Source organism: Dromaius novaehollandiae, chromosome Z (genome assembly GCF_036370855.1).
Source record: "Dromaius novaehollandiae isolate bDroNov1 chromosome Z, bDroNov1.hap1, whole genome shotgun sequence".
Taxonomy (NCBI): Eukaryota; Metazoa; Chordata; class Aves; order Casuariiformes; family Dromaiidae; genus Dromaius; species Dromaius novaehollandiae.
Genome location: NC_088132.1, coordinates 59,661,957 through 59,687,633, shown reverse-complemented (window position 1 = coordinate 59,687,633; position 25,677 = coordinate 59,661,957). Strand labels below are relative to the sequence as shown.

The following is a 25,677-nucleotide window of genomic DNA, read 5'->3' as shown; positions in this document are numbered from 1 at the left end:
GAGCAGGACTGTGAGGCTGGACAGCCTGCGCACCGCATGCGGTGCAGCCTGCCGCCTTAGCAAGTCGTGCGCGTTTCGGTCCAAATTACAAGTCGGGGCCGTAAGGCGTGGCAGTTAAGAGAAGTCGCATGTTCCGCTCGTGGACGTGTCGCAGCCTCTCCCCCCGTCCCCGGTGCCCTGACGGGTCGGGCACTGCGGGGCGCCTCCTGGGCGGCCGCGGCCCGCTCTTCCCCGGCCTCCTCGTGAGCCAGACCTGCCTGACAGAGTCGCTCCTCCCCCCCGCCCCAACAGCCGCGTCCCGGCGCGGCTCTCGCGAGAGGCCCCTGCTCTCGCGAGAGGCGGCGCGGGGCCGGCGGCGACGCCGCGGTTGCCATGGGCGGGGCCGGGGCGGGGCTCCCCGCCGGGCCGGAAGCGGCGCGCGGCCCGGCGCTGGCGGACGTGCGGCGCCGCGGCAGGGGTCTCGGCCCCGCCTCCCCCCCCCCCCCCCGCGCGGCGGCGATGGACGCGCGGGCGCGCGCCAAGCGCTACGAGAAGCTCGACTTCCTGGGGGAGGGGCAGGTGAGTGGCGGCGGCGGCAAAGCGGCAAAGCGGCCGTTGCGCGGGGGCCCCCGCGGCGGCGCCCCTCAGCCCGGCGGCTGCCCGCCTGGGGGGGCTGCCGCTGCGCCGTCCCTCGCCCCGCGGAGGCACTGGCGGGGCCCGGCGGCGAGGCGCGGGGTGTGGGGGAGAGGGAGGCAGTGCTGGGGTGCGAGCTGGCCTCGTGCGGCGAAGGCTGCCCCTTCCCTCCACCCCCCAGGCCGGCCGCGGGGGGTCACGGCCTCCCCGTGGGGGCGCCGGGGTGGGGCCGCCCCTGCGCGGCGGTCTCCGAGCTGGTGACAAGGCCGCACGTGGCGCTTGCGGTCGGTCCTGCTGCTGCGGTCGTGCGAGCAAGGCCCTCTCTCTTCCCCCTTAGTTCGCTACTGTCTATAAAGCGAAGGATAAGAACACCAACCAGATCGTGGCTATTAAAAAGGTGAGTGTCGGAATATCTTCCCGTTATGTGGTCGAGTGTCGGTTTGCCCTTGCCTGCTTAATGGTTTCTTGGATGGATCGAATGGGTAACGGGAGAGGTTGAATTTTTAACTGGAAAGCATTTTGATTAAATGGTCCAAATCAGTTGCCTTTAATACTTCTTTTTCTGAGAAGAAATAGTAGCTTCAATTATATTACATTTCTGAGTTTCTTAAGGGTTATAGTCTGCAACTTGAAATTTATTTTTTGGGTAAATGGTATATCTTTTACAGAAACACACACTCTCAAACTTCAGGTGTTATTAGTCCTTGATAATGACTTGCTTTTTCAATTCTTCCTCTTGCTGTCCCTTATTTGTTTCAATCTAGCTTTGTTACTTCTGAATAAACTCTTTGGAACTGATGGTAGGGAAGATACTGACAAAAGCAATCTTAAGTCTGCAGCTTAACTGTTGGAATACAATGATGAAAATGTGTTTATGTTGTTGTAAGTTGTTTCACTTCATACTATCCGAAGACATTACAGTAAGTTTTTGTGTTGAAGTCTAGACTGTCAATTACTTTGACCTGCTTTTTCCCTGGGAAGAAGCTTGTCAGTGGTGTAATTTAGCTTTGTGACTATAAACCATTGTATTCTGCCAGTTTGTATTTATGTCTCTTTTCAGCCATCATGAATGTTTTTAAACTTGCATGAAAACTAATGCTGTGAAATCAATTCTTTGTATAAATAAATAAATCTAGTTGGTTAAGCACTTTGTGGTACTAAAACTCATTTTGTCTTAGAGGAGTAACATTAAGGAATTTATCTACCATTGGGGCCCATAAATAATATGAAACATATTTCTCTTTAGATTAAACTTGGACATAGATCAGAAGCTAAAGATGGTAAGTTTTTAACAAATTAATACTGCATAACTTGTGTCTTGTTTGCTTTGTTTCTGTAAATTCATGGGTTAATTTTCCACACCATAACTTGGCTGAGAAAAAAAAAGCTCAACTCTTTTAGTGTTAGGCTTAATTCCCTGTCTTGTTGTTTTCCCACAATATCATAATCAAGGTTTGCTTCCCGACCTAGAGGGACAAAAAAAGCAGCAGAAGTATGTGCCTGCATAGTATGTGTCTAAATGTGAAGGCTTAACTGGCTAACTCCTCAGCTTTACACTTTATTCATGTTTGTATTTCTCTAGAGTAGTGCAAAATAATTATTTCATTGATACACAGCCAAAATCACAGCTAAATCAGCTAATTTGCATCACTGAGTTTAGAATACCTTTTTGCATTGGTGTGTTTATGCGTATGACAGGTGAGAACATTTATTTCTGTTTTCAGGTGTTTCACTTACGTTCCATTTTTTTGTGATTTATGCTGAGACAAAAGTTAATAAAAAGATCTTAAACTCTTGACTGTGTGTAGATTTGTTTGTTGTTTTGTGTTGAAAATCAGGTTCATAGAGCAGTTTCGTTTTGATCGTGTGTTCTGACCACCCACATGCTTTTAGGCAAGGATATAGTAAGTAAAACCCACTACTCTTGGTCTTCTGTCACCGCCTGTGCGGTGTGATAGAGCTTTGAAGGACAACACCCTGGACACATGCAGGGATCCTGCATCAGGTTGCCTGCTTTCCAGTGAAACGTCTTGGCTCTCGGCTCTTGCGTTCCATCCTCGGGGAAGAATTCTTAAAAAGAAACTGAGTGCCAATCCTAGAATCTCCCAGATGGCCTAACTGCCACAGAGCTATGATCCATTCAGTCTGCAGTGGACTGATGCCCTTTGGGGACAGTTATTACTTCTGGCCTATAGAACATTCAGCAATAGTTCAAAGATGTTTTTAAAACAGTGACCTGGATCATGTCTGGTTTCCCTGTGTTATCTGGTAGCACACATGGCATCTTTCTTGCTGAATCTTGGGGCTTGCCCACCTGAAAGCAAACATCATCTGCTTGATTCTAAAATAGGCAATTAAAATAGGCAAAGCAGGAGTGTAGAGTAATCCACATAGCTTTGCCCAAAACCGTGGTACAGTCTGATGTGTTAAATCCAGAGTTTGGGAGAATAGGTCTGCTGTTGTTCAGCTCATGCATAGCTGAAACTCTTCTTGGACAACATACTACAGTAGCGCTAGTTTGCCAGTCATGTTTGTAGGAGCCACACATACTACCATCTTTGAAGAAGGAATTGTTACCTTGCAGTAATCATGATTTGATGCAGCGCAGTGTGACTGCCAAAATGTACCTCCCAGTCTCCACTTTATAAAATCCAGCTGTTGTAGGAGTCAAGCTAGGGTGAGCAGGTTTAGGTTGCTATATTTCTATGCCACAACACAGGAGCGTGGTGTACCTTATTAATGCTATTTTTAAAAAAAAGGGTACTTTTATGAGTCTTGTCATTTTGCATCCCTCTGGAAATGAAACACTTTGAGGAACTGATATTTGCAAGACGTGCCTTTTCTTTAAAACAAAAATAAGCTTACTATAACCTGAAAATTAAAGGCAGTTTTTCTAAACTTGTGCTAAAACTTTCCCTTTTTGCCGAAAGGGGGCATATGTAGCTTCATAATATAAATCTGACTACTGTGGTGTCGAACCAACTTGCTGTGGAAAAAGTATACCTCCACTGCAGCAATGTACTCGACAAGTCACAAACTGAAATCAGTTTTTGAGCAGAGAGGAAGCAGATTTTAATAGCAAGTCACAGAATAAGAAGTTTCTTGGTTGGAGTTTAATACAAAGTTTTAAATTTTGTTTCATCTTTGTCATCTTTCTTTTAATGTAGGAATCAACAGAACAGCCCTCAGAGAGATAAAGTTGTTGCAGGAGCTAAGCCATCCAAATATTATTGGTGTAAGTAAAATGAATGCTACTTCTAGAATTGGTCCTTGCATACTGTTCATGCAGTTTCACACTGAAATTTAGAATTCATTGGGTCATAACAATGCTGCTTAATTTTTTTTTGCTGTTTTCTCAAGTCCATGAAGGGCAGTAAAACAATTGTTACTGCAAAGCACCAATTTCAGTAATAAAGACGGGCATTTTTCTTTTGAAATCCTTTTACTTTTTACTAAGTGAAAGATAATGATGGAGAGAATTGTGGATGTTTAGATCACCAGATTTTTGCATCTCTCTGATAGACATGCAAATGAGTGCAGTGCCGCATATACCTGCTGGTTTGCTTCATGTGGCTCTGGTAACTGCTAAAAGCAGGCTTTCATAAGCAATGGAAAAGTGGGGTTCATGTGGCTTACTGAGTTTTAATGCTGATACTTAAAATCTCTGTGGGCAGGAGGAGTACCTGTGTCCTTTCAACTGCATTTTAGTTTGACTTACAGGTACAAATACTTATCTGGAGCTGAAAATATTTTAGAATTTGCTAATGTAGATAATTTGAGGCTTTTGTTCTAAGTGTTAGACCAAATAAGAATTTGTCCAGATATTTTATGTAACTCTTCAGCCTGGGGACACAGTGCTTTTCTGGATTGTAGACTTGCTTTCAAAGTGGTTGCTTTAGCTGTCTAAATTAGAGATTCTGCAGAGAAGGACAACTGAAGTGGCAAAGGGATAGAGCAGCTCCTTTAGGAAAAGACTGGAATGCCTTATTCTGGAGAGGAGAAGGCTGGGGGTAGGGGAAGTCTACAAAACTGTGGTGGTAGGTAGGGTAGGTGCAGAAGTGTTATTTGCAAAATCTCACAGTGTTAGAAATAAGGGACATTCATTGACGCTAGTAGTTTTTAAAACAAGGAGGTTTTTTGTTTTGTTTTTTAACTACTTTATGCAGCATGTAATAAACTTCTCAAATTTATTGCCACAGGCAGTTGTAGAAGCAGATAGCATCAGCAGGTTCAAAAAGGAATTAGACAAATGCATGATCAGCAGGTCTGTAAGCAGGTACTAAAGGCAATAGGCAAGTGTGTACATTCTTAGCAGCCCTGATGCGATGGTTGTGGATGTTGGAGTATAAGGAGCATGATTCGCAAAATGTGGCCAAGTCCCTATGTATGCTAACTTGCACAGCATCTCCTGTTGCCATGGTTTCTGCAGAGGGAGAGCATGAATACCAGCCCCTGCTATTATAAACTGCACAAACAAGTATTTTGCATTTGAGTAAGTCATGTGGGCCATCGTGCTGAGAGTCTAAGGTATGAACCTCACCATGGAGGATCTATCTTCCAGATCTTAGAAGTAGAATACCAGGCTAGATGGTTTGTTGGCCTTCCTCAGCATCACAGTTGTGTTATCTTAAATTAAAAATTGATTCTGCCTTTACACTGCTTAAGAAAGGATTATTTGGATATTCCTCAAGGAGCTTTATTTATCCTTGAAAGGTTGTTACAAAGATGAAAACATGCCTAAGAGTATCTTTGAAAGGTAGCTGGCAAGCCCAGTACTTAGAATTTCTACCGACTGCATATTTGCAGAGAACACATATGCAAAGCTGAATCCACGAGAAAACTTAGTCTGCTTTAAAGAAGAGAGTAGGAAGCTGGTAGAGTAGATGCCCTCAGATAGAGGGCAAGGCGTGCATTAGAATATCTGTTTTAGTTAACATGGTAAAGGTATTCCTGTTCTAAAGTTTCTAATTCCAAGTTTAAAAAAAAAATCCCAAATGGAAGGAAGGGCAATCGTAAAATGTTATTATCATACATAATGGGATTTTTTTTGGAGACTGAGTTAAGCTAAACTGAGTAAAAAATTTCACGTTGCAAGTGGAGATACTGAAACACAATACAATTTCTCGAGGGTTATATAAAAGAAAAAATCAGTTGAGACAAAGCTGAGGTATCAGATTGCCGTGCTGTCCTCTAATTATCGGTTCTTCCCCATAGGTAGCCGTGTCCTTGTCCCTGCTCCTCTTCCCTCACCCACCCCAGCAACCTGAAAATCTACACGCAGATTAAAATGGTGCTGAGTTTTAGAAAACTGGAAGTATTAGAGTGTATGGTCCATCATGATGTATGTTATTTTCCAGCTTCTAGATGCATTTGGACACAAATCAAATATTAGTTTGGTGTTTGATTTTATGGAAACAGATCTAGAGGTAAGATTGCATCTCTTGCATCTTTTCAGATATCTATTATTTCAGTGTCTTCAAATGTTTTTTGAAAATAGTTGAGGCATCTTACTTTGACAGGCTTATATTTGCCCACATTAGAGGAGTGACTTTCGTTATGTAAGTTGAGTAAGATCGTGCCTTAAAAATAGTTTGACAGTTTTCATAAGTTCTCAGCTGATAATGCTTTTACTTTTAAATACCTGGTGTCAACATGATTTTCTCAAAAAACAGATTATGCTGTCTTCACGATGTTAGTTCTTTGGGACTCCAGTTGTAACACAGAACCTCAGTCATAGACCAGGATCTGAAGGTGCAATTTCTAAGCATACTAGGACAAAACATGTTCATCAAAGTGTGATATCAAAGTATACTGAATGGTGAGCTGATGCTAAAATCACACATGACTGAACATTCTTCTAAATGTAACAAAAGTAGGTATTTGAATGTCTGAATTCTACTGATGTTTCATTCTTAAGGATCTTAAGGTAGTTTGTCTTTGCAGAAATCTTTGTATTGGATATTTTGATACAAGGTTTTTCATTCTGGAAGACGTTCCTAGATGACGTTTCATGTCAGATCTGTATCTGTGCAATATTATCCATACTCTGGACTGAAATAAAAGTAGTTGTTTAGCTAACTCATTATGCATATGATATTATATGATAATTATAAAATATATGATATTATATGATAATATGCATTGAGCACTGGGGCTAACGTATAAAATATTAAAAGAAAATGTTGACAAGATCACTGAAACCAGAGGAAGGCAAAACTGAAAAGACTAGATCAGAAAACAAGTTTTTGCTAATAAAAGCTACATTACTTAGTAGACTTGCAAAAGGATTAATTCTGTTTGATTCATAACTATGCAACATGTGGAACTAAAGAAAATACAGTTACAAAGAGGAATGAAGTGCTTTGTACTACATAATGCTGTGTTATGCAGAGCACTTATTTGCATTGTGATATCACTGAAAGCCACCATTTGCAACCACAGCCCCTTGTGACTGGCAGCATACATGAAACTCTTTGTATAGTCTCAAGTAGCTGTTTTGTAAATCTCAAAGAACTTAAAGCTTGAGAAAGGCTACTATGCAACTGCAAAATAATATTAACAAGAGAGTCTTGGAGCGGTGTACAGAATACTTTAAAATAGGATGTTTACATAGAATTTTAATGTCAAAATCAAAGAATGTTGACAATTTAAATAGCTTTATTATAAAATATAGTACCGTGAGCTATTCCATGCTATATTTGTAGGTTGTCTTGGAATAGACGAGGGAACCATTGTATTTGCAGAGATCAGATGCTTAGGCTATACAAGGAAAGAAGGAAGAAGTGGGAACATAAATTTGACAGTAAACTTGAAGAAACTGTCCTTTTTAAGTATATAGCCTTGTTGTGAAAGCTTGGGTAGTAGCCTGGAATTGAACTGAAATTATAAACTTGTGTTTCTCTCCCATTCTCTCGATTGCCAGTTACGCAAGGTTCACATAGGCTATCTGGACTCCCCATTTCAATTTCTGATCTTCAGAATAGATCCATTTTTCTGAAGAAATGGTGAGAATAGAGAATACGTGGTTTCCAATTCAAGCTTTTACTTAAAGGATAAAATAACTTGAACCAAAAGAAGTGGAGTGAGATAATTTTGCACAATAACCTTGATTATCAATCTAATACTTTACAGGTTATTATAAAGGATACTAGTATTGTGTTGACACAGTCTCACATCAAAGCATATATGCTCATGACACTTCAAGGATTAGAATATTTACATCAGCACTGGATTCTGCACAGGGTAAGCATGCGCTAAACTGAGAGCCTTTATGCCTCTAACAAAATTGTGGCATTCGATAGAATTTGGGTCTAAAATGTCACATAGCTGGTTTTGAAGCTCATAGGGTTTTTTTCCTCTTTCTTCAATCTGTAAGCTCCAGTGCTAGCTGTTATGGAGAGACAGTAGCAATACCAGAAACTTTAACAGTTATTGATGGAGTTATCATTTAGACATATATTTGTATAAAGGATCTAAAAGTAGATGACTTTGATTAGTGCTGTTACTGTGTTAGACTGTACTAGCTCCGTGATTTGTACTACAGTTATTTGAAGTTACCAAGGTCTTTTTATTGTTCATTTGGCAACTATGCAGTAATACAGAACTGTTCTTCCTCCAGCAAAGCTAAAACCAGTCTGAAGGCAGCTTTTTTTAATTTTTGCAGTTTAAATATTCAGGTGCGGGTGTCTGACTGATTTTTTTTTTTTTTTTTCTGGTATGTTTAAATACTTGATTTAATTTCTCACCCCTCCCCCCAAATGTTGATTTATGATAGAATCAGAAGCCTGCCTTTTGGAATACTGTTATTGCAAACCTGCTGGGGGGTTCGTTATTTGTCTGTTTTTATCAATAGTAAAATAATTCATTCTTTGCGTTCTATACTGACAGGATCTAAAACCCAATAATTTGTTGTTAGATGAAAATGGGGTTTTAAAATTGGCTGACTTTGGCTTGGCAAAGTCTTTTGGAAGTCCAAATAGAGTCTATACACACCAGGTAGTAACAAGGTAAGAAGTATTCTACTTTGATTCATAGGTATTGATTGCGAAGCTGTTTTGTATTGCCTCTTGAAACATGTCTTGTTAAATGAACATGTGCAATTTTGATGTCTAGCTCATATGATGATGCCATAGTGGTGAGAGCCTCATAATGGACAACACAAGAAAGCACTGTTTGGCAAAGTCGTAAGAACTAGTAGAATATATATCTGTGGGGTTGTTGTGTGGTATGTTTTTCTCTTGAAACATAGAAATAGTATGTAGCTGCCTATAGGCCTAACTTTCAGAGCAAGGCAACTTACTTTCTATTAATTGTGAGACTAGAATCTTGTTTATATGTTAGTCACATACTTAATATAAGACAGGGCACCTCAGGAAAAGCTTGAGCTCATTAAAATATTTTTATTAATGTTATTTATGGCATGTTTGTTTAAGGAACATACTCTTCTAAAAAGCAGAGGAGTGTAAAATATGCAAGAGAGATGCTTTTGCCTGCTGTAATGCTAATGCTATTCAGACAAAATTGGGGTATTTTTTTACACCTTTATCCAAACAGGTGGAAATGAAAAAGTGGTTTCAAATGCAGTAGGCATCAGATCTTTGCGTTAAACTTCATTGTTCTTAAGCAGTGGAAACAGCTGCTCTAAATACCTGTTGTCAAGATTCATTTTTACACAAAACTAATTTCTACCCTTAGGTATGTTGGTGTTGAGATTTTTTGAAGGCTGGAAGGAATTTTTTTTTAACTCAGATTTTGTTTCTGAAACACCTCTTTTAAAAAAAAATGTTTGTAACATGCAACTTTGTTAAATGTTTCTGCTTTATCAAACAACTGAACTGCAGATGTGCAGTCAGCTCAGCTGAAACTATAGTTGATTTGTGGTTACACTTGATCCGTTGGTAAAGAAAGCACAATTTTGTTCAATCTTTCTTAAACAAAACACTTTGTAGGGTTGAATACAGGTCTTCAGTTTCAGTGTCTGAAAAATGCACAGGCCAGGAGCAGTGTCTGTTTTGTAGTTCTGGCATTGCTGCAGCATACAGTGCTTGACATCATTAAAAAAAGGTCACTTTTCCTAAGATGATTTTTCTTTTCAGGTGGTACCGAGCTCCAGAACTATTGTTTGGTGCTAGAATGTATGGTGTAGGTGTTGATATGTGGGCTGTTGGTTGTATTTTAGCTGAATTGCTCCTCCGGGTAAGTCTTTAAATGCAAGCATTTGTATTTGCTCTTCTTCAGGGTAATACAGTTCTTACATGCGGTCTTCAGTAGCAGCAAAAGGAACTTAGGCTACTTCCTAGGAAAGGAAGAAGAGGGGGGGAAATTTTCCTAAAACTTGCTAACTGTAAGGAGAATTAAGTTCTGGAGTAGACTGAGGTTCCCCAACTGTTGCAGTCAGTGGAAGCCTTTAAGAATAGCTAGGCAAACAATTGCAACATGCTGTCAAAGTCCTGCCTTGGGGAAGGTCAGCAGAGTAGACAGCTCATCCAGTCCTCTGAGTGTTATCCTTCCACATAGCTTCCCATCAACTTACATTTGTCACCTTCCTAGAAATCTGACATCATAGGTGCGTGCACACTCTATTGCTTATACATTGTTCCCAATAACTGGGAATAATTATCACCAGTACATGAACTGTGGGTGATTTTTAATGAGTGGAGCATGGGCTGATGCTCTGCCTGTGCTTACCTGGAAATACTAGAATAAAGCTGAAGGCTAACATCAAGTTTCTATTACAATGTCATTCCCAAGTAAGGTCAACAGACATAATAGTCCTTAAGTACATTTTACTGAAGTAAGCCATTTATTACATAGCTCTTTGGAGAGGAGATGAAAATATGAGGTGGGGAGTGGAGGACAGGTGTATGGACATAGCTAAAAGGATAAGATAGCCTACAGGATAGTACATAGTACATCTTCAAGGAATAAACAGATTCTGCTTGATTTCTGCCCGGTACTTTAAATGTTTGTGTGGCTATGTGGTGAACCAGACTGGGAAACTGGTCTGGCTGACAATATCTTGAAATATGTCTTTTTCCTTACTTGATTTATCACACAAACATGCATGCTTGTACAGTTCACTCGATAGTTCAGAAATGGAAATGTACAGGGACTGTTTAAGCAACACTAGTGATGTGTATACAAAGTATGGCATTAGACCTTCTACAGTTGAGTAAGCTCAAGGAAAGTCAGTAAAGCAAATGAGAAATAGCTGCATTCTGTGGAATTCTTTGGTTTCTTACAAAGCAGAAAATGTACTACAGTTCACAGCCTCATTGGGGAGCTTTACAAAAGCATTTCATGTTCAAATGGCTTTTATTGAATCAAAATCTAATCACAGTGCCTGTTAGGGATGCTCATTATGCTCTTCCTATGCTAATCTGTTAAATACTGCCTCTAATTCTTCCTAATGTCACTTCTGTTCAAAGTCTCTTTTATTTTGCATTATGTGCCTGATGCACAAACTACAATTTAAACTGGACACATATCCCCTTTTTCTGCCATCTGCCTAGTTTAAACTAGGCATGACACTGGTCATTCATTTTCTCATGTAATGGGTCAGTACCCTAACTCATGTTTTCATCTCATCTCATCAGTCTAACTGATACTTTTATAATCCAGTCACAATTCACTTTTAGTGTTTCAAATATAAAACCTAACTTCAGGTTGCAGATGTCAGAAAGGTCACTGTGACTGACAGAGCTTAAATTGACAACTCTGCATGCTTAAATTCTTCGCTCTACCATGTTTAGTCATTCCACATTAACATTAACATTGTGGTTATTTAATCTTATATTTAGTTCTATTAAGTCAGTGATATCAAACCTGGTTGCAAGAAGCTTGCAGAATCTATCAGACATTGCTGCCAAGCACCGAACATTTGGTGCACCTCTTTTGGGGAAGCTCGTATACAAAGATGTTTTGATTATAGTACAATTTTGAGTGGGAATTCAAAGTTGCTCTCCAGAATTGAACTTCACAAGTTAATCCACTCAGAAATGCTGTTGCCTTCTTCCAGGTTCCTTTTTTGCCAGGGGACTCTGATCTTGATCAGCTGACAAGGATATTTGAAACCCTGGGCACTCCAACAGAAGAACAGTGGCCTGTGAGTCCCTTAGTTCAACAGATTAATTTAATTTTAAAACCTGAAATAGAGATATCTCAAGTAAAACTAATGTCAAAGGGCATATCAGGATATTTGAATAAGTTTTCAGAAGGCAGATGCCTGATCTCACAAAGTAGAGGACAAGCAGCTGAGATTTATAGTTTCTCTTAGGCAAATCTATGATCGATATGGCAGTGTTATCAGCACCGGGTAACAATAACAAAACTTCTCGGTTTCCCTTCTGCATGTTTCTGTGGTTTCCCATGGCTAAATGTGTGAAGTAGTAGTGGTTGCTTAATGTTCTTCACATGCTTGATGAATTTGTCTGCTTTAATTTGACAGGCTTTAATAATTTTCAAAATGGAAACAATTCTATGTTGTTGTGCCAGGATTCTCAAAGAAATGCATGAAGCTTTTTTTGTTTGACCTGTCCACATTCTTGGGAGAGGGAGGGCCAAGATATAGGTGGGAAAAGGAGAGAATGCTACTACAACAAAGGTGATGCATGGATTTGCAAATTAATTTTAGAATCTATTTCAAAAATTGAAACCTTTATATTCTAGACTATAAAAGATTACACATTTTTTACCTTAGGGTTAATATTTTATTTTGCTTGTGGTCATGACTGAATTGTGATCACTACAGGTTTAAAATACATACTAATGTTTGGATGGAGACATCCAAATAGAATGAAGAGAATGGGAGTGATTTGATAACCAAGTGGGGGGGGGGGGGAAAGTATGTGATTCATCTGTTGTTAACTGCTTGGCATATTTTCCTTTCTCACCCCCCCCCCCCCCATCACAAATAAAAAGTTCAACAGTTCTAGGTTTCAAAAGTAGCTGAAAACACTCATGATGCTAATTGGGGGGGGGGGTCTTTTTCTCCATTAACTTGGAGAAAATGCAAATTGGCTTTTGTGTGGATTTTGTCTTTTTCTTCTACCACATGAGCTAGCAAGAGAAAAGCTAAAGCTAGTGTTACTTCGTTTGTTCACACCCACTCTAAAGTTGTTTCATGCTTCCTTTCTTTATTAGCAATTTTTCCTTTTGTATTGGTCAATAGTGAAGCAAGGGAAGGACAGATTGCTTAGAGAAGGAAGGTGTAAAAGAACTGTAACAATTACAGAAATGTCTTTAACTTGCTATTCCTACTTGATTTACAGTTACCAAGTATTAGCAGGGTGCTTCGAAAGATAATTTGCTTCTGCTGTGAAAACAGCCATGCAAAGTGACTTCCTGTGAAAAACTGCAACTCTTTCTTAATGTGAAAAATGTACATCCCATATTTATCTTTGTAGGGAATGACTAATCTTCCAGATTATGTCACGTTTAAGTCCTTCCCTGGAATGCCACTTCAACATATCTTCAGTGCAGCTGGTGATGATTTGCTTGATCTTCTGCAAGGCTTATTCACATTTAATCCTTGTGCTAGGGTTACAGCTACTCAGGTATAGTAGACTTGCATTATGTCCTAACATTCATTAACCTACTGTTAATATCAGATAAATGTGTTTTGAAGCTAGTAAGCCAGTTTAGAAATGAAATATCATATAACTCTGTCTGCGAAATACTGGAAATATTTCAGGTGTTTTAGAGAGAGAACTCTGAAAGGCATGAACAATGCTGACCAAAAATCTCCATTCCTAGTGTAGTCCAAAGGTAGGAAACTAAAAAGTGTATGGGTCATGCTCTTCTGACAGCTTTAAAGCTTTAAGCTTAAGACTTAACCTAGCATATTTTACTCCCTGTTCTTAAGATTTTTGTCATCCTTAATTCATCCAGCCTTCTTTTCAGTTTCATTTAAGCTGTTTTAATCCCTTTTCTACATGAAATTTGTGGTGATTTAAACCAGCCTTCTGATCTGAATATCCATTTCTATTATACTCAAGTAAAACTGATTCCAATTTCTCTACTTGTTGGTGAGGAGAAATGAAAGCATCTGAACTAAAAATCTTGCAGAATGTTTCAGTTCTAGTTCAGAATATGTGAGGAAGATGCAGCAATTGACTGTTTCAGAGCTATAGTTCTGTCATCTTCCACTGTTGCAGAAGCATGCAAAAAGCAGAGCTGCCACATTAAAGGCAATGCTCCCTCACTGCTTGTTAGATGAAGCAGGTTTCAGTCCTGAGGATTAGTGTGTGCGTTAGGAATCTTTTTACTAAAAGAATTTTTAGGAGTATATTCAGGGTTTTCTGGTAAGAACTTTCAATATAAGTTTCCAAGTTTTGGTAATGCCTTCTATACTAGTTCATATGTATGAAGTCATTTTACAGGCCATATTGTAGGGTGGTTACTTGAATATTGAATATACATGATTATTGTAGTGTTTTAATTGATAATACCACAGCTTAAGGCAGGAAAGAGCTTGCATTTTAATGTATTTGCTTGATTTATAGCTGGCATTGAATATGATGTAACTGGCATAAGCCAGAGCAGTGATTTCCTAAGGGGCTACTTAGCCTCTTTTCCTTAACTATGGTTTATGGAAGCTGTGGAATTGCTAAAATTTAAAATAGTATATGTAATTCCACTTCAGGAAATTAACCCCACTTACTTGTGTTTGCCTTCTACTCTACTTCAGACTAGATTTTTCTTACTGTTTACACTGTAGAAACAGCACAGTTGAAGAAATGTTAGGGGAAGACCCATCTTGCAAGCTAACAAGACAGATGGTGTTCTGGTCCTGGAAGACTTTGGATATATTCTTTAGGATCTTTTAATCTTTCTTTTTTCCATATTTTTCTCCTTTATCCTCTTATCTTATCTGTCTATTCAGAATGTAAGCTCTTCAGAGCTGGAAATGTACTGTTTGTGCAAGACATCCAGCAATTGAGTCTAGAGCTTTGCTGAGATGTCTGAGCACTAGTTGGAAAAAGATAATAGTACATAATTATCTCTTGCTTTCCAAATCAGGCCAAGTGCTATGGTAGTCATGAAATCTTGAATTGCCACAAGGCTTTCTTCAGATGTAAAAGTACCTAAGTAGTTCTGAAGTCACTACAAGTGCTTTATTTCATGTTAACTCCTTTATGTATGGTGGTCTGATGCGTTATACTAATTACTTGATTATCTTTCTTCCATTATCATTAAGGCATTGAAGCAGAAGTATTTTAGCAACCGACCAGGACCTACTCCAGGAAGTCAGCTTCCAAGACCCAACTGTCCTGCAGAAGCTCTAAAGGAGCAACAAAATGCACTTTTAAATTTAAAAAGGAAAAGAACAGAAGGAATAGATCAAGGTAACATCTTAATGTTTCACTCGTTTTAAAGTAGTAGCTACCAATTGAGTAAGAATGTGGTACTTCCAGTGTTTCAGGAAAATAACTGTCTGAATTGACTGCATCCTTGGGCCACAGCACCAGTAGAAACCCTTTAATGACTTAAAATTTATGATAAATATTATAGGCTGAGAATGACTTTTTTGTGTTTCAACAGATTTGGTACAAAAAAGGAACTTTTATGGAGCTTAGGAAACTTTGTTAAGAGAAGTATCTAATTTCTTTAATTTCTCTAATGGAGTGTGGTAGTACAGAGTAAATTATAGGCTATTATTAAGTCCTTCAAGTTTTTCTATGAGAGATCTTGCTGAGGTGGAAATAGCTTAACTTTACATCCCTTAAGCAAAAAAAAAATAAAGGGGGAGATGTAATTCTTTTTTTTTTTTTGAATGAAGGATTGGAGAAGGTAAATAGATTTCAGAAGTGAGATTCCTGCTATCTTTCTTAGACTGAGCAAGTTAATTGTTTAGGCAGCTCTGAGTAAGGTATATCTAGGCATGTTTCTCTGGCCCTTTTTAAAAGGGAAGCCTATTCCCCAGCTTTTACTTCTATATGGAGCTTCCAGCCTTCCCCAAATGGTAGCACATGCTCCATATGTTCATGGTAAGAAAAGATTTGAGGACTTAAGACCTGTATTTGACACTAAATTAGTCATACCCTCTAGCAGAGAGGCAAACATTTGTTTTTAAGCCTGGGGTTAGGTGTCTTGGCAGCAGGGATATGCCAGACAGCAGCCGTCAGGTTAGCATCAGCTTTTTGTTATTGCCAGTATGAGACTCTGCTTTGATACAGGAGTGAGAATATTTTGGAATGTAGATGCTTCTGTGAAAATGCGTTTCTCCTTGAATTCAGAGAGACAGCAAAAATATTAGCACTTAACTTACTGTTTAGTCCTGCCTTGACCTTTATTAGTATGTCTCAAATGACAAGTAGAATAAATTAGCTCAGTAGCTTAACTTTTCATTGAGATGAAAATTTTTAATCAGTTGATTGTTTGCATGCTCTTTGACCTCAGTAGTATGGGTCAGCTGACATGTGGTAGCTTGTTAAGTTATCATAGTTTAGGAAACAAGTTTAAGCTCTTTAGCTCATTTTGCAACACTATAAGAGAGTCTGATTGGTGTTTTGGAGTCTATGCCCTAAAACATGCTTGTTAACAAAAGGATAAGAAAGAGGAGGAAATGATTCCCCAAGTTCTGAGATTTACCACTTGAAGTTCTGGGTTTCACAACAAGCAGAGGTTCCAGACCTGTATTGGAATTGGAACCCTAATTGGTTGGATGTCTTCCCAAGAGTCTCATTTTCAACAAGGGGAAATCAGACTTGTGTGTTAAATGCCAGGAGTTTTGAGTTTGGATATAAGTAAGGCATTTAGGAAGTCAGCATTACTTCTTGAGACCTTTGAGTTTCAGTATAAAAAGCAGTATCATTTCCTTTAAGTGCTGCTTCAAGCACATAAAAAAATCCATTATGTTCTGTTATTGCCTTAGCTAGGCTGACAGAATCTGAGGGTCTCAAAGGACACTAAAGGAGAGAGCCAATGTTACACCTAGCAAATCTGCTACCTAGACTTTATTTAAATTTCTTACATGGCATTATTATCTAAAGTTAAAATCCAAAATACTTTGGTTTGGAAGAGCAATTCTACAGTCTTTTTTCAAACAGAATTTGAACTACAGGTTCTTTTTGATAATTTGCTATTGAAATGTGGGAGAAAATGTTTCAAAGAAGAAAAATTCATCCCCAGAAATTCTATGGCTGGCAGAGAATCTTCACAGTACCTGCTCTTTCCCTCAGCTCTACTGAGGTAGGGCTCTGGAACTTAGCAGAATGGCTTGAAGTGTTACTGCTGTGTGCCCTCTTGTAAAACCTTGGCAACAGGGACTGGCCACCAGGAGAGAGAATTTATGCAGTCCCTATGAGTGCTGCTTTTTCACAAGATCAAAATCCTGTAGCCTCTGGAGTATGTTGCACACACTTAAATCTCCAGAGGCTGCACCTTTCAAAAACCAGCCTGAGGTAATAGTGTTTACGGTCAGGGGAAGAGTTAACTAGATGGATGACTGCCTGTGAAAAGTATTAAGCATATATTTCTAACTATTGCTAGCACTTATTTCTGATCAGAGAGATATACAGGGACACTGATGCTATAATGACATCACTGTCTGTCTTACTTCTGGAAAACAGTGTAAAGCAGCACTCCTTGCCCAGGACACCAATTTCCAGTTCTGTTACTTTGTGTTTCTACAGAGACTTTAGTTGGTGAAACAGAATGTAAAATATATGGCATTAAACTCCTCCCTGAGTTAGAACAGGATAGGAAATCTGTGTAATCTCAGGGCTGTTCTACCTTGGCCTGAAAAGAATTCAGGTCTGAAAAAAATTCAGTCCATTCATATCTAAAGTTAAGAACTTGCATTATTTGGGCTTTCATTAAAAGTTTGTGAGTATGATTCAACTGCAGTGTATTTTAGAAGAGGCTTCTGCTTATAGGGCAGGCAAAAACAGTAGAATACTTCCATAATAAACTTCATATCCAGCCAAGAAGGCAGGTATGTTTAATTCCTACCTACATTATAAATACCATATGGAGAAACAAGATGACAAGGTGGAATAAAAGTAGAAAAGTGCTGCTGCCCTGATCATCTCTACAACTGATACTAACAAAAAGAAGGTTAAAGAATGATGCAGAGACTAAAAAGGCTATTATTCTTGGAGACAGCGTATTGCTGGGCAGTGACAGCATGTAATAAAGATCTCTAAGAGTATATGTATACTGGGAGGAGGGGAGGTTATGCCTTAGAATAGCTTAGAATAGCTTTTTCAGGTTTAAAAGTAAAATGAACTTGCTAGTTTTTTACACAAAGAAATGCTTACAGATATCCCAAGCAGTTAACATTTAAAGGTATTAGAATTTGAGACACACATGGAGTACATATGCTAATACAAGTGGGCTTTGTTTCTAGCACTCTTTCATAACTTGTTGAAAACAGCCATCATGTACTACTGTAGCAAGCAGCATTAACTGGCTTGTAGTACATGGATCTAAAGAGTAATTAATACTGAGTAGTTAGTACCAAATGAATACTAAAACCTGGAGGAGGGAACTGAACCCCTTTGCTTTGGTAACAATGTAACTTACACTTTTCAGGATTACCAAAAAAATTGGTTTTTTGATTGCTGTGGATGGTGGATGAAAATGAGTGATCAAATGACCCGAGTCCCAACCATTGAAAAATGCTGTAATAGTCACTGGATGGTTATTTTGTAATATTTGCATATGTAAAATGTGAATTCAGTACTTCATTACTGAATCCGAGGTTTCATTAACCTTACTTCTTTTTTGAATAAAAGTGTTTTTAAAGAAAAGAACAAGATTCCTTTCTCTTGATTTGCTGTCTTACTACTTTGACTCATGCTTGGAGATAGTAATTCTGTCAAAACTGCTTGCTGGCTACAGATTAATTTAGCAGAGCCTTTACACTGAATTACATGCTGTCCTGTACAGATGTCCATCCTGAGGAAACTTGCAAATACAGCCTTCTCACCTGGAGCTTAAGTGTACACGTGAACATCTGCCAGCCGATAATAGATGTTGGAAAAACTGTATCCTTATAAGGGAAAGGCAGGATGCTTTTCTGTTCCAGTTAATATGCCAGTGTAATAACAAACAAGTTTGCACATGCTCTCTCAGCAGATGTCTTAAGACTTTCCAAGTCATCTACTATATTAAAAATACGCATAGATTGTGAAGTTTTGTTCAGACTTGAGTTTTCCAGGAGAAGTGTTCTGAGAGCATATAAATACTGTTTCCTTCACAGCCTCAAGATTGCAATAAGGGATGGAGGGAGATCCAGCTGGGAAAGCTATACCAGCCCTCCTGTCAACCTGTGGCTGTTGAGCATTTCATAGTGCAGATGCTGGGCTCAGCTCTCTTGCCTGATTCCCAACCCGTGCTGCAAAGTGGCTGCTGAGTAACCAGATTTCTGCAGTGGGAAGAAACAAGCCAGTAGGTGCTGTTGATGTAGCTTAACTGCATGCCCACCCCTGTTGTGCAGTGGATCTCTGGGGCACCTGGTGAGCCATTGTCGTTTCCCGCCTGTGAGCTACTTTCAGTGTTCTGTTTTCTGATGTGGCAAGCATCTTGGCTGAAGATTGAGACTTGTAGAGGAAGAGTAACCATCTTATTGCTCCTATGTGATACTTCATTTGACTCCTACCTTGAGCCAATTTGAAGTATATTGGCCTTTGGAGGGAGAAGAGTTACTAGACACTAGATACCCTACTGTGCTGTATGTTGTTGGCAATTGAAAATTAAACTTTAATTTCCTACTAAGATCTAATAGGCTCTGTAGAAAAAGTCTTTATCAAATAACTTTGATTATAGCAGTTTTTACTGTCTGTATAATTGAACATCAGGATCCTGAGTGCAGGCTGGAGGGTTAAGAGGAGAACTGAAGTCCTATTTCTCACAGGCATATGTTCAAAAATAAGTTAATCTGAGTAGGGAAGAGAGTTAGGAGTTCTTGTAAATCTTTTTGCATTCAACTCCTCTAGGGCAGCACTCTGACTGGACTTCAAAGCCCTGAAACCTCCAGCCCATAAAAAAAAAAAAAAAGTACTTCATTTTCCAGTGAGTATCCTAACTCTTGGGTATAACAAATACTGTTTGTAGGGCAGTGACAGTTCTAAGTATTCTATCTCTTGTGCTTCTTGCTGAACACTGACTGTATGTGCGTAGACAATACCTTTCCCAGAAGGGAAACTTTTTCTGGTGGAACAAGTAGCAATCCCCCAAGCTCCTATTGGCAAAAGTGACAGAGCAGGTAGTTCATTTGATGGATATTCAGTATTTGTGGATGTACAGAGCACAGTTACTGTGCTCTATAAGATTGGGGTTGAAGTGAGATGGCATCAGGTGTTTTGTGATGTGTGCTACTGACTTGTATGCTTCCAGCCATGTATTTACCACAGAAGAGACTTACAATTTTTCCTGTATAATAGGATAGCTTCTAAACTTCTATCCTTCAGCTCCCACATAGCAATTCATTTGACATGCTCTGCACTATACATCGGGTTGGGGGCTGGGGATGTATACAATGACTCACCTATAACTCCTGGCTTCAGTTGTGTTCATGAATGAAGCCCTCTGTGTCAGAGACTAAAACTGTCTTGCTCTCCTTATTGTTGTTGTGCATAGATAAAGCATATGTACATATAGAATAAGGAAAGATTAGAAGAAGGATAAGCACAGTATCTCTTCTTAATCTCAGGCTTTCGGATAGTTCACTTCGCTTTTGTGATTTGGGTGGCTGAAAGAACTCTGAAAGGAATATCTCAGACTTCTGGTGGCTATAGCTTAATATGCAATCAGATGCAATGAGTCATCTAAATACTGCTTGATCTGTGAATAGCTTACCTTGCAGGCTTTATTCCATGTTAATAATACTTCAGCTTTGACAGTCTGTCTTGTATCACAACAGCTCTTTGAACATACAGCTGCTGCAGTTTACTTGGTGGTTGTGATTCTGAACAGAAGCCAAGTCTTGAGCCTGCAGTGTACCTGCTTGTGCAAACTCAAGTCTGTCTTGTACACTTGTGCAAACTGGAACATAATCTAAATGCCTCCTTTCTTTGGTTGAGAAAATTTCTCTGACCTTGCCATCTTTTTGTCAGGAATCCCTTCCCTTTCCTCCTGAAAGGTTAGTACCCTTTGCAAACTCAGCAGCTCTTATGTTGAGACTTACTGATACTGGAATTTGAGTAGCTTCTATATATTGTACTGATATTGTTGCTTATACAGCTTAAGCGAAATCTTTTTTCTTCCTTCCACTGTATTGCCACTATAAATGTACCAAAACTCATTGCAAGAGCATACAATACAGAAAGAGGTAGTGATCTCTATTTTAAACAAAACTGATTTCATTTTCTCACAGAGACCAAGATTACTTGTGGTGACATGGAGAACAAGGACTTCTAGCTATCACATCCTCATCTTGCCTCCCTGGTTCTTGGTTGGTGTCAGCGCTGCGTGATCTCTGTAGCCTTTATGTTCTTCCAACAAAGAAGGCTCAGAGCCAGGTTGAGTTGTATCATACTGTTGTTGTTTGCATCTGTTGTATGGCCTTATCCATGGCGTGGTCTTGATGCTGTCAGCACTTCAGCAAGCACTGCCAGTTCTTTCTGTGAAAAGAACTGTTTTACCTGTGTTCTTTCTTGGATTTGGTGGCTGTTCTTTTTCTCATAACTTGCTGTAGATGCATCATTCTCCTAACTCCTGCTTTGCAGTTTCTTCTGGTGCACAGTTATTCACACTCCATGTGCTCCAATTTAACAGTTGTTTTCCAACGCTGCAATTTTAGTTGCCGGCATCATCTCTGAGTTTTTAACACTCATTTCCTTCTCAGAGAGAAGGGAAGGATTGTTAGAAAAAAGCTACAGTTTTAACCTGCTTTTTCTTCAAATTCCTCTGTTCCATTCATTCAGCCTTGTATTTTTATACTCAACTCAGTCAACCTTGTCTGAAGTGTATGGTATTCTCTCCAAATGGCTTTAATAAAATAATGAGATAAAGTAGGGATAGGTCTGGATCTAGGCTATCTGGCTGAGGAAGGGAAACTTTCTTGAAGAGCCAAACTGAACGTTTGAAACACTTAGCAGGCTGTGTTTTGGCATGCATCTTGCTGATACCCCATAATGTGGGAGGCTGGGGAAGAGACATGCATGGCTTCAGTCTGTTTCTGGCCCCAAAATCATGGCTTTCCTTTTAATTCTGTTTAAAGGTTCACCACAATAGCTACAGTGCTGCTTAGAAAAACTTGATGATTCTTCTCTTCCTGAAGAGCTGATGAGAATTAAATTTGTCCTTTCTATAAAACCCACCTAGGAGGAGGGCTTTAAAAGCAGCTCAGTTCTCACTAGCTTGAGTACTTCAACTCGCATTTCTCTGACAAATCTGAAACACTTGGCTAAATTTTGTTCATTTCATAATACCAACTTTTCTCTTTCAAATTGCCCTAAGTAAAGCTGAAATAAAATCTTGGTTTTGATGCTGTTGAACTGTCTTCATATCATCTCTATGTTCAATTAGTCATTTTAATTATTGTTTTCCCATTTGTGGACAAATTATTTAGAAAACTTCTATTTATCCCGTTTCAGAGACTCTTATTATTTCAAATAAAACTACTGGGGTGGGTTTCTGTCTTTTCCTTCCAAAGAATCGAATCGGCAGGCAGGTAGACTCTAGATGAGAATTTTCTAAGAGACTTGCTGTATAGCCAGTAGATAGGCCATCAGTGTTGTGACCATCTCATATAGTGCTGTCAATTCATAGAGGGCTGCAGTTCACAGCCCTACATACATTCGACCCAACATTCATTACTGTGAAAAAAACAGAAGGGTATAAAGGGAAAGGGGAAGGAGAAGGGGGCATTTCACTGTTATTAGGCAGCACATGTGGTGGAATATTGTTTATTGCCTGCTACAAGAGATTTGTGTCATGTAGGTAGTAGGGATGCTGACAGTTTCCTGAAACTGACCTTGACAACAGGATGTGAACTGTGTGGTTTGCTTTTGGGAAACCTCCAGTTTGGGACAGGCTGGTAGGCAGGTACTTTCAAAGCAGGCTTAGGCCATCCTGTGTGGATTTGCAATCCCTGAGGGAGTGTCAGTTTTCTGTAAGAAACATGTTCATTGTCAAAGTAAATTAAAAGATCGTAAACAAATGGTTGTAATCTGCCAATTCTAAAGAATTCTATTACCAAGCTGATAAAAATAAATCTGTCTTTTTCTTGCTACTTGAAACTTAGCAATACATTCAGGAGCTTCCTCTGCTATTCTCACATCAGCATCTCGGCACTGCAGAAGGGCAGTGCCACCATACTTTTTACCTTTGTATATTATGGTAGATATCTATTTTGATCTGTCAGGCATAAAATTGAAGAAGTTCAGATGCTGATTTACAAGCTTTAGTTGGTACATTTTCTTAATAAACAATGCAGATTTTAATCCACTTTGAATTAACATTGGGGTGAAAAAAGAACTAAGCAACCACTTTACTAGTATACCAAAAAGCTCTTTTTTTTCTTTTTTTCTTTAAGGATTTAGCAAATTTGCCTTGAAATATCAGGCTTTTTAATACTAAAAGCTTCAAATGCAATGATCTGTTTCAAGTCCAACAAGCCATTTAATACACTTAATTTGATCACAGTCTAACCAATTTTGACCAGTTCTTAAGTTTGTAATTTTTTTCCTTTTTTTTTTTTTTTTTTTTTAGAACTACTACCAGCTAGAAAAGATTAGTGTGAATTACAGAATACTAATAAAGATGTAGTGGAAGATACCATCATTTACCATAATGACCAACCTGATGGTCTGGAAAGGCCAGTTACGCATGCATATCTGGCTCCCCAGCTGCTGACGATCTCTGTTCCCACCCCATCTCAGAGATATATAGTTGCAGGTTGCTCTTTGTTTGCCTTTGAACCCTTTCCTTGCTTTGACAAATCATTCAGTGCTCTCTCTGCTGTGATAGTTGCTTCACATGCTTTCCTGCACTCCCCCCAACAGCCTTGAAGGTGACCTTCCAATTACAGCAGTAATAAATACTACAGATTAGGAGTCTGTGTTACTAGATCCCAAGCTGATTAATGTTTTTTTCTAAAGTTGCCAGTGGGAGATGTGGTCTCTAGCTCCTGGGGTGACTGACAGCCTGAAAGTATAAATCCTAAAAGCTTAAGCATCAAAAGACAGCACGAAATTGAGTTTGTTTTCTTTCTAAGTCTAACTGGACTCTTTACAGCTATTATTGTAATGTTTGGGTGTTTGGTTTTTTTTGTTTTTTGTTCTTTTTTAGCAGAGTGAAAACTGGAGATGCAAATAAATAAGGTGTAATAACCAAGAAATGTGAGCTAAAAGAGTAACTCGTGACACTGTGCTCTTGGCAGATACTGGAATTAGCTGTACATGGTGTGTGTGCCCCAAATGAGCAAATACCCACCACCCTTGTGCTTTGCTCACTAAGCCAGACATTAAGATACCTCTGCGGTGCTGCAACTGCTAACCATCACCTTTGCATCTAAGTGGGCTGTTCCCACTTGCTTTCCGTCAGGTCTACAGCTGGTCTGTACTATGCTGTGGAGGCTGTTCCTGGCGTGATTCCTAGATACACTGACTTTTGGAAGATTTCCAAAGGTTCTGGAAGCTGTCAGTTACCTAGGAGGATTTGGAGAGAAGTGGTCTGTAATCCCCAGGAAACTTCCCTGATTTACCAGGTGCTGGTATATACTTAAAAAAAATTAAAGGTGCTCATGAGTTTATTATGGCCTGTAGCCACCAAGACTGCAATGGCCTTGCAGTCACACAGGTAAAACTCCTAGGTGTTAAATTATTGTTACTGTCTGATCATACTCTTGCATAGGGCTCTCCTTAACTGGAATGTCTCTTCTACAGGAAGCTGCTATTCCAGCAAACATCATAGCAGTTAGGTTGTTAGCTGTGTGAGAGGTCCAGCCTGGATTTGAGCTGTGATTTCCAGAACACACACACACACACACACACACACTCCTCTTCCTTCCCATAACCACATTTTTGACTGATGTCTGATTGCTAGGTTCAAGTGCAATATCCATTTACTTAAAAAGCAGTTTCAAATCTTTTGTATTTTAATAGGCACATAAAGCATAAATTTGCATTATATGTAAGGGGCCATCCCCACATGTAATAGAATCTGTTTTTGTTTTCTTTCTGGTTGCATTTACATTTGGAAAGATTTTTTTATATTTCATTTCAACTGGAAAAACAGCCTAGTGGTATATTTCTCTTTTCATTGGAGGCAGACTTTTCTGTGCTCTTCTCTTCACCAGTTGGCACAAACTGAAATTTCTTTCTTTTAAATACTGAAAAAATCATGTAGTTACAGTATAATGGGAGCATCATTCTAAATTACTGCTGCATTTCACAAGGTGTGAACAGAGCAGCATCCTACTATTCTTAGCATAAATACACTGAGCTGGTTCACAGTATGTGAGTACTGAGGAAGCCTGTAGTCTTTGAGTGTTCTGGTAAGTTATAACTTCCCCATGCTATGCCAAAAAGCTTTCTCCTTCAGCACTCATGTCTTTTGAGTTCTCTGTAGAGGTAGTAATAACTGTTCTTTCCGCGGTGAAGGGGTAGTGGGTCTTTGCTTCTGTTACAATAAATCATGTAGAAATTAGTTTGGAAGGGGCAAAGCAGATGCATGTAAAGGTGCAGTATATGCAAATGAAACTCCGGTTGAGTTCTGAGGTTGGTGCTTTTCCTGGTGACTTGAGCAAAGCTGATGTGCCACAGCAGGTGCTGTCCGTCAGCAGTGCATATGGAACAGGACTGGGTACCTCACAGGCAGAATTTTGTAGGCTGCCTGAAGGCGAGTGGCTCAAAGTGACATGCTTCTGGGACTTCAGATACTGCCCGTAACTCCACTCTGCTTGTGTATGCTCTGAGTGAGGAATGTGTCTTGCTCCCAGGGCGCAACTGGCTTCTTACCAGCATTATTTTTTCTGGAAAGAGCCGTGTGGTTACAACTTCTAACCGAGCACTTTCCTCCCATCCTCTCCCCTCAACATCTGAACTGAGATCAGAATGGTAAGTCCATTCCTGGGTACTGCTCAGTGTGCTACTGTCCTACAGGGGCACTTCATGC

At 39.5% G+C, this 25,677-nt stretch overlaps 1 protein-coding gene across 3 annotated transcripts; it reads left to right on the top strand.

Moving 5' to 3' along the window:
• Positions 1-381: 381 nt before the first annotated feature.
• On the top strand, positions 382-19,339 carry LOC112987043 (cyclin-dependent kinase 7). 3 transcript variants are annotated; one of them, XM_064502202.1, is made up of 12 exons: positions 382-558; positions 950-1,009; positions 1,859-1,892; positions 3,780-3,847; positions 5,970-6,038; positions 7,744-7,854; positions 8,500-8,618; positions 9,708-9,807; positions 11,630-11,716; positions 13,017-13,166; positions 14,810-14,957; positions 18,505-18,749. In XM_064502202.1, exons 1-12 carry the CDS (start codon positions 499-501, stop codon positions 18,612-18,614), a joined length of 1,116 nt encoding a protein of 371 aa, XP_064358272.1. In that variant the 5' UTR covers positions 382-498; the 3' UTR covers positions 18,615-18,749. The 3 variants fall into 3 exon arrangements, with proteins under 3 accessions (XP_064358272.1, XP_064358274.1, XP_064358273.1); XM_064502204.1 differs by lacking the exon at positions 18,505-18,749 and adding an exon at positions 18,818-19,339 and having other exon boundaries at positions 383-558; XM_064502203.1 differs by lacking the exon at positions 18,505-18,749 and adding an exon at positions 18,148-18,371 and having other exon boundaries at positions 384-558.
• The last annotated feature ends 6,338 nt before the right edge of the window (positions 19,340-25,677 follow it).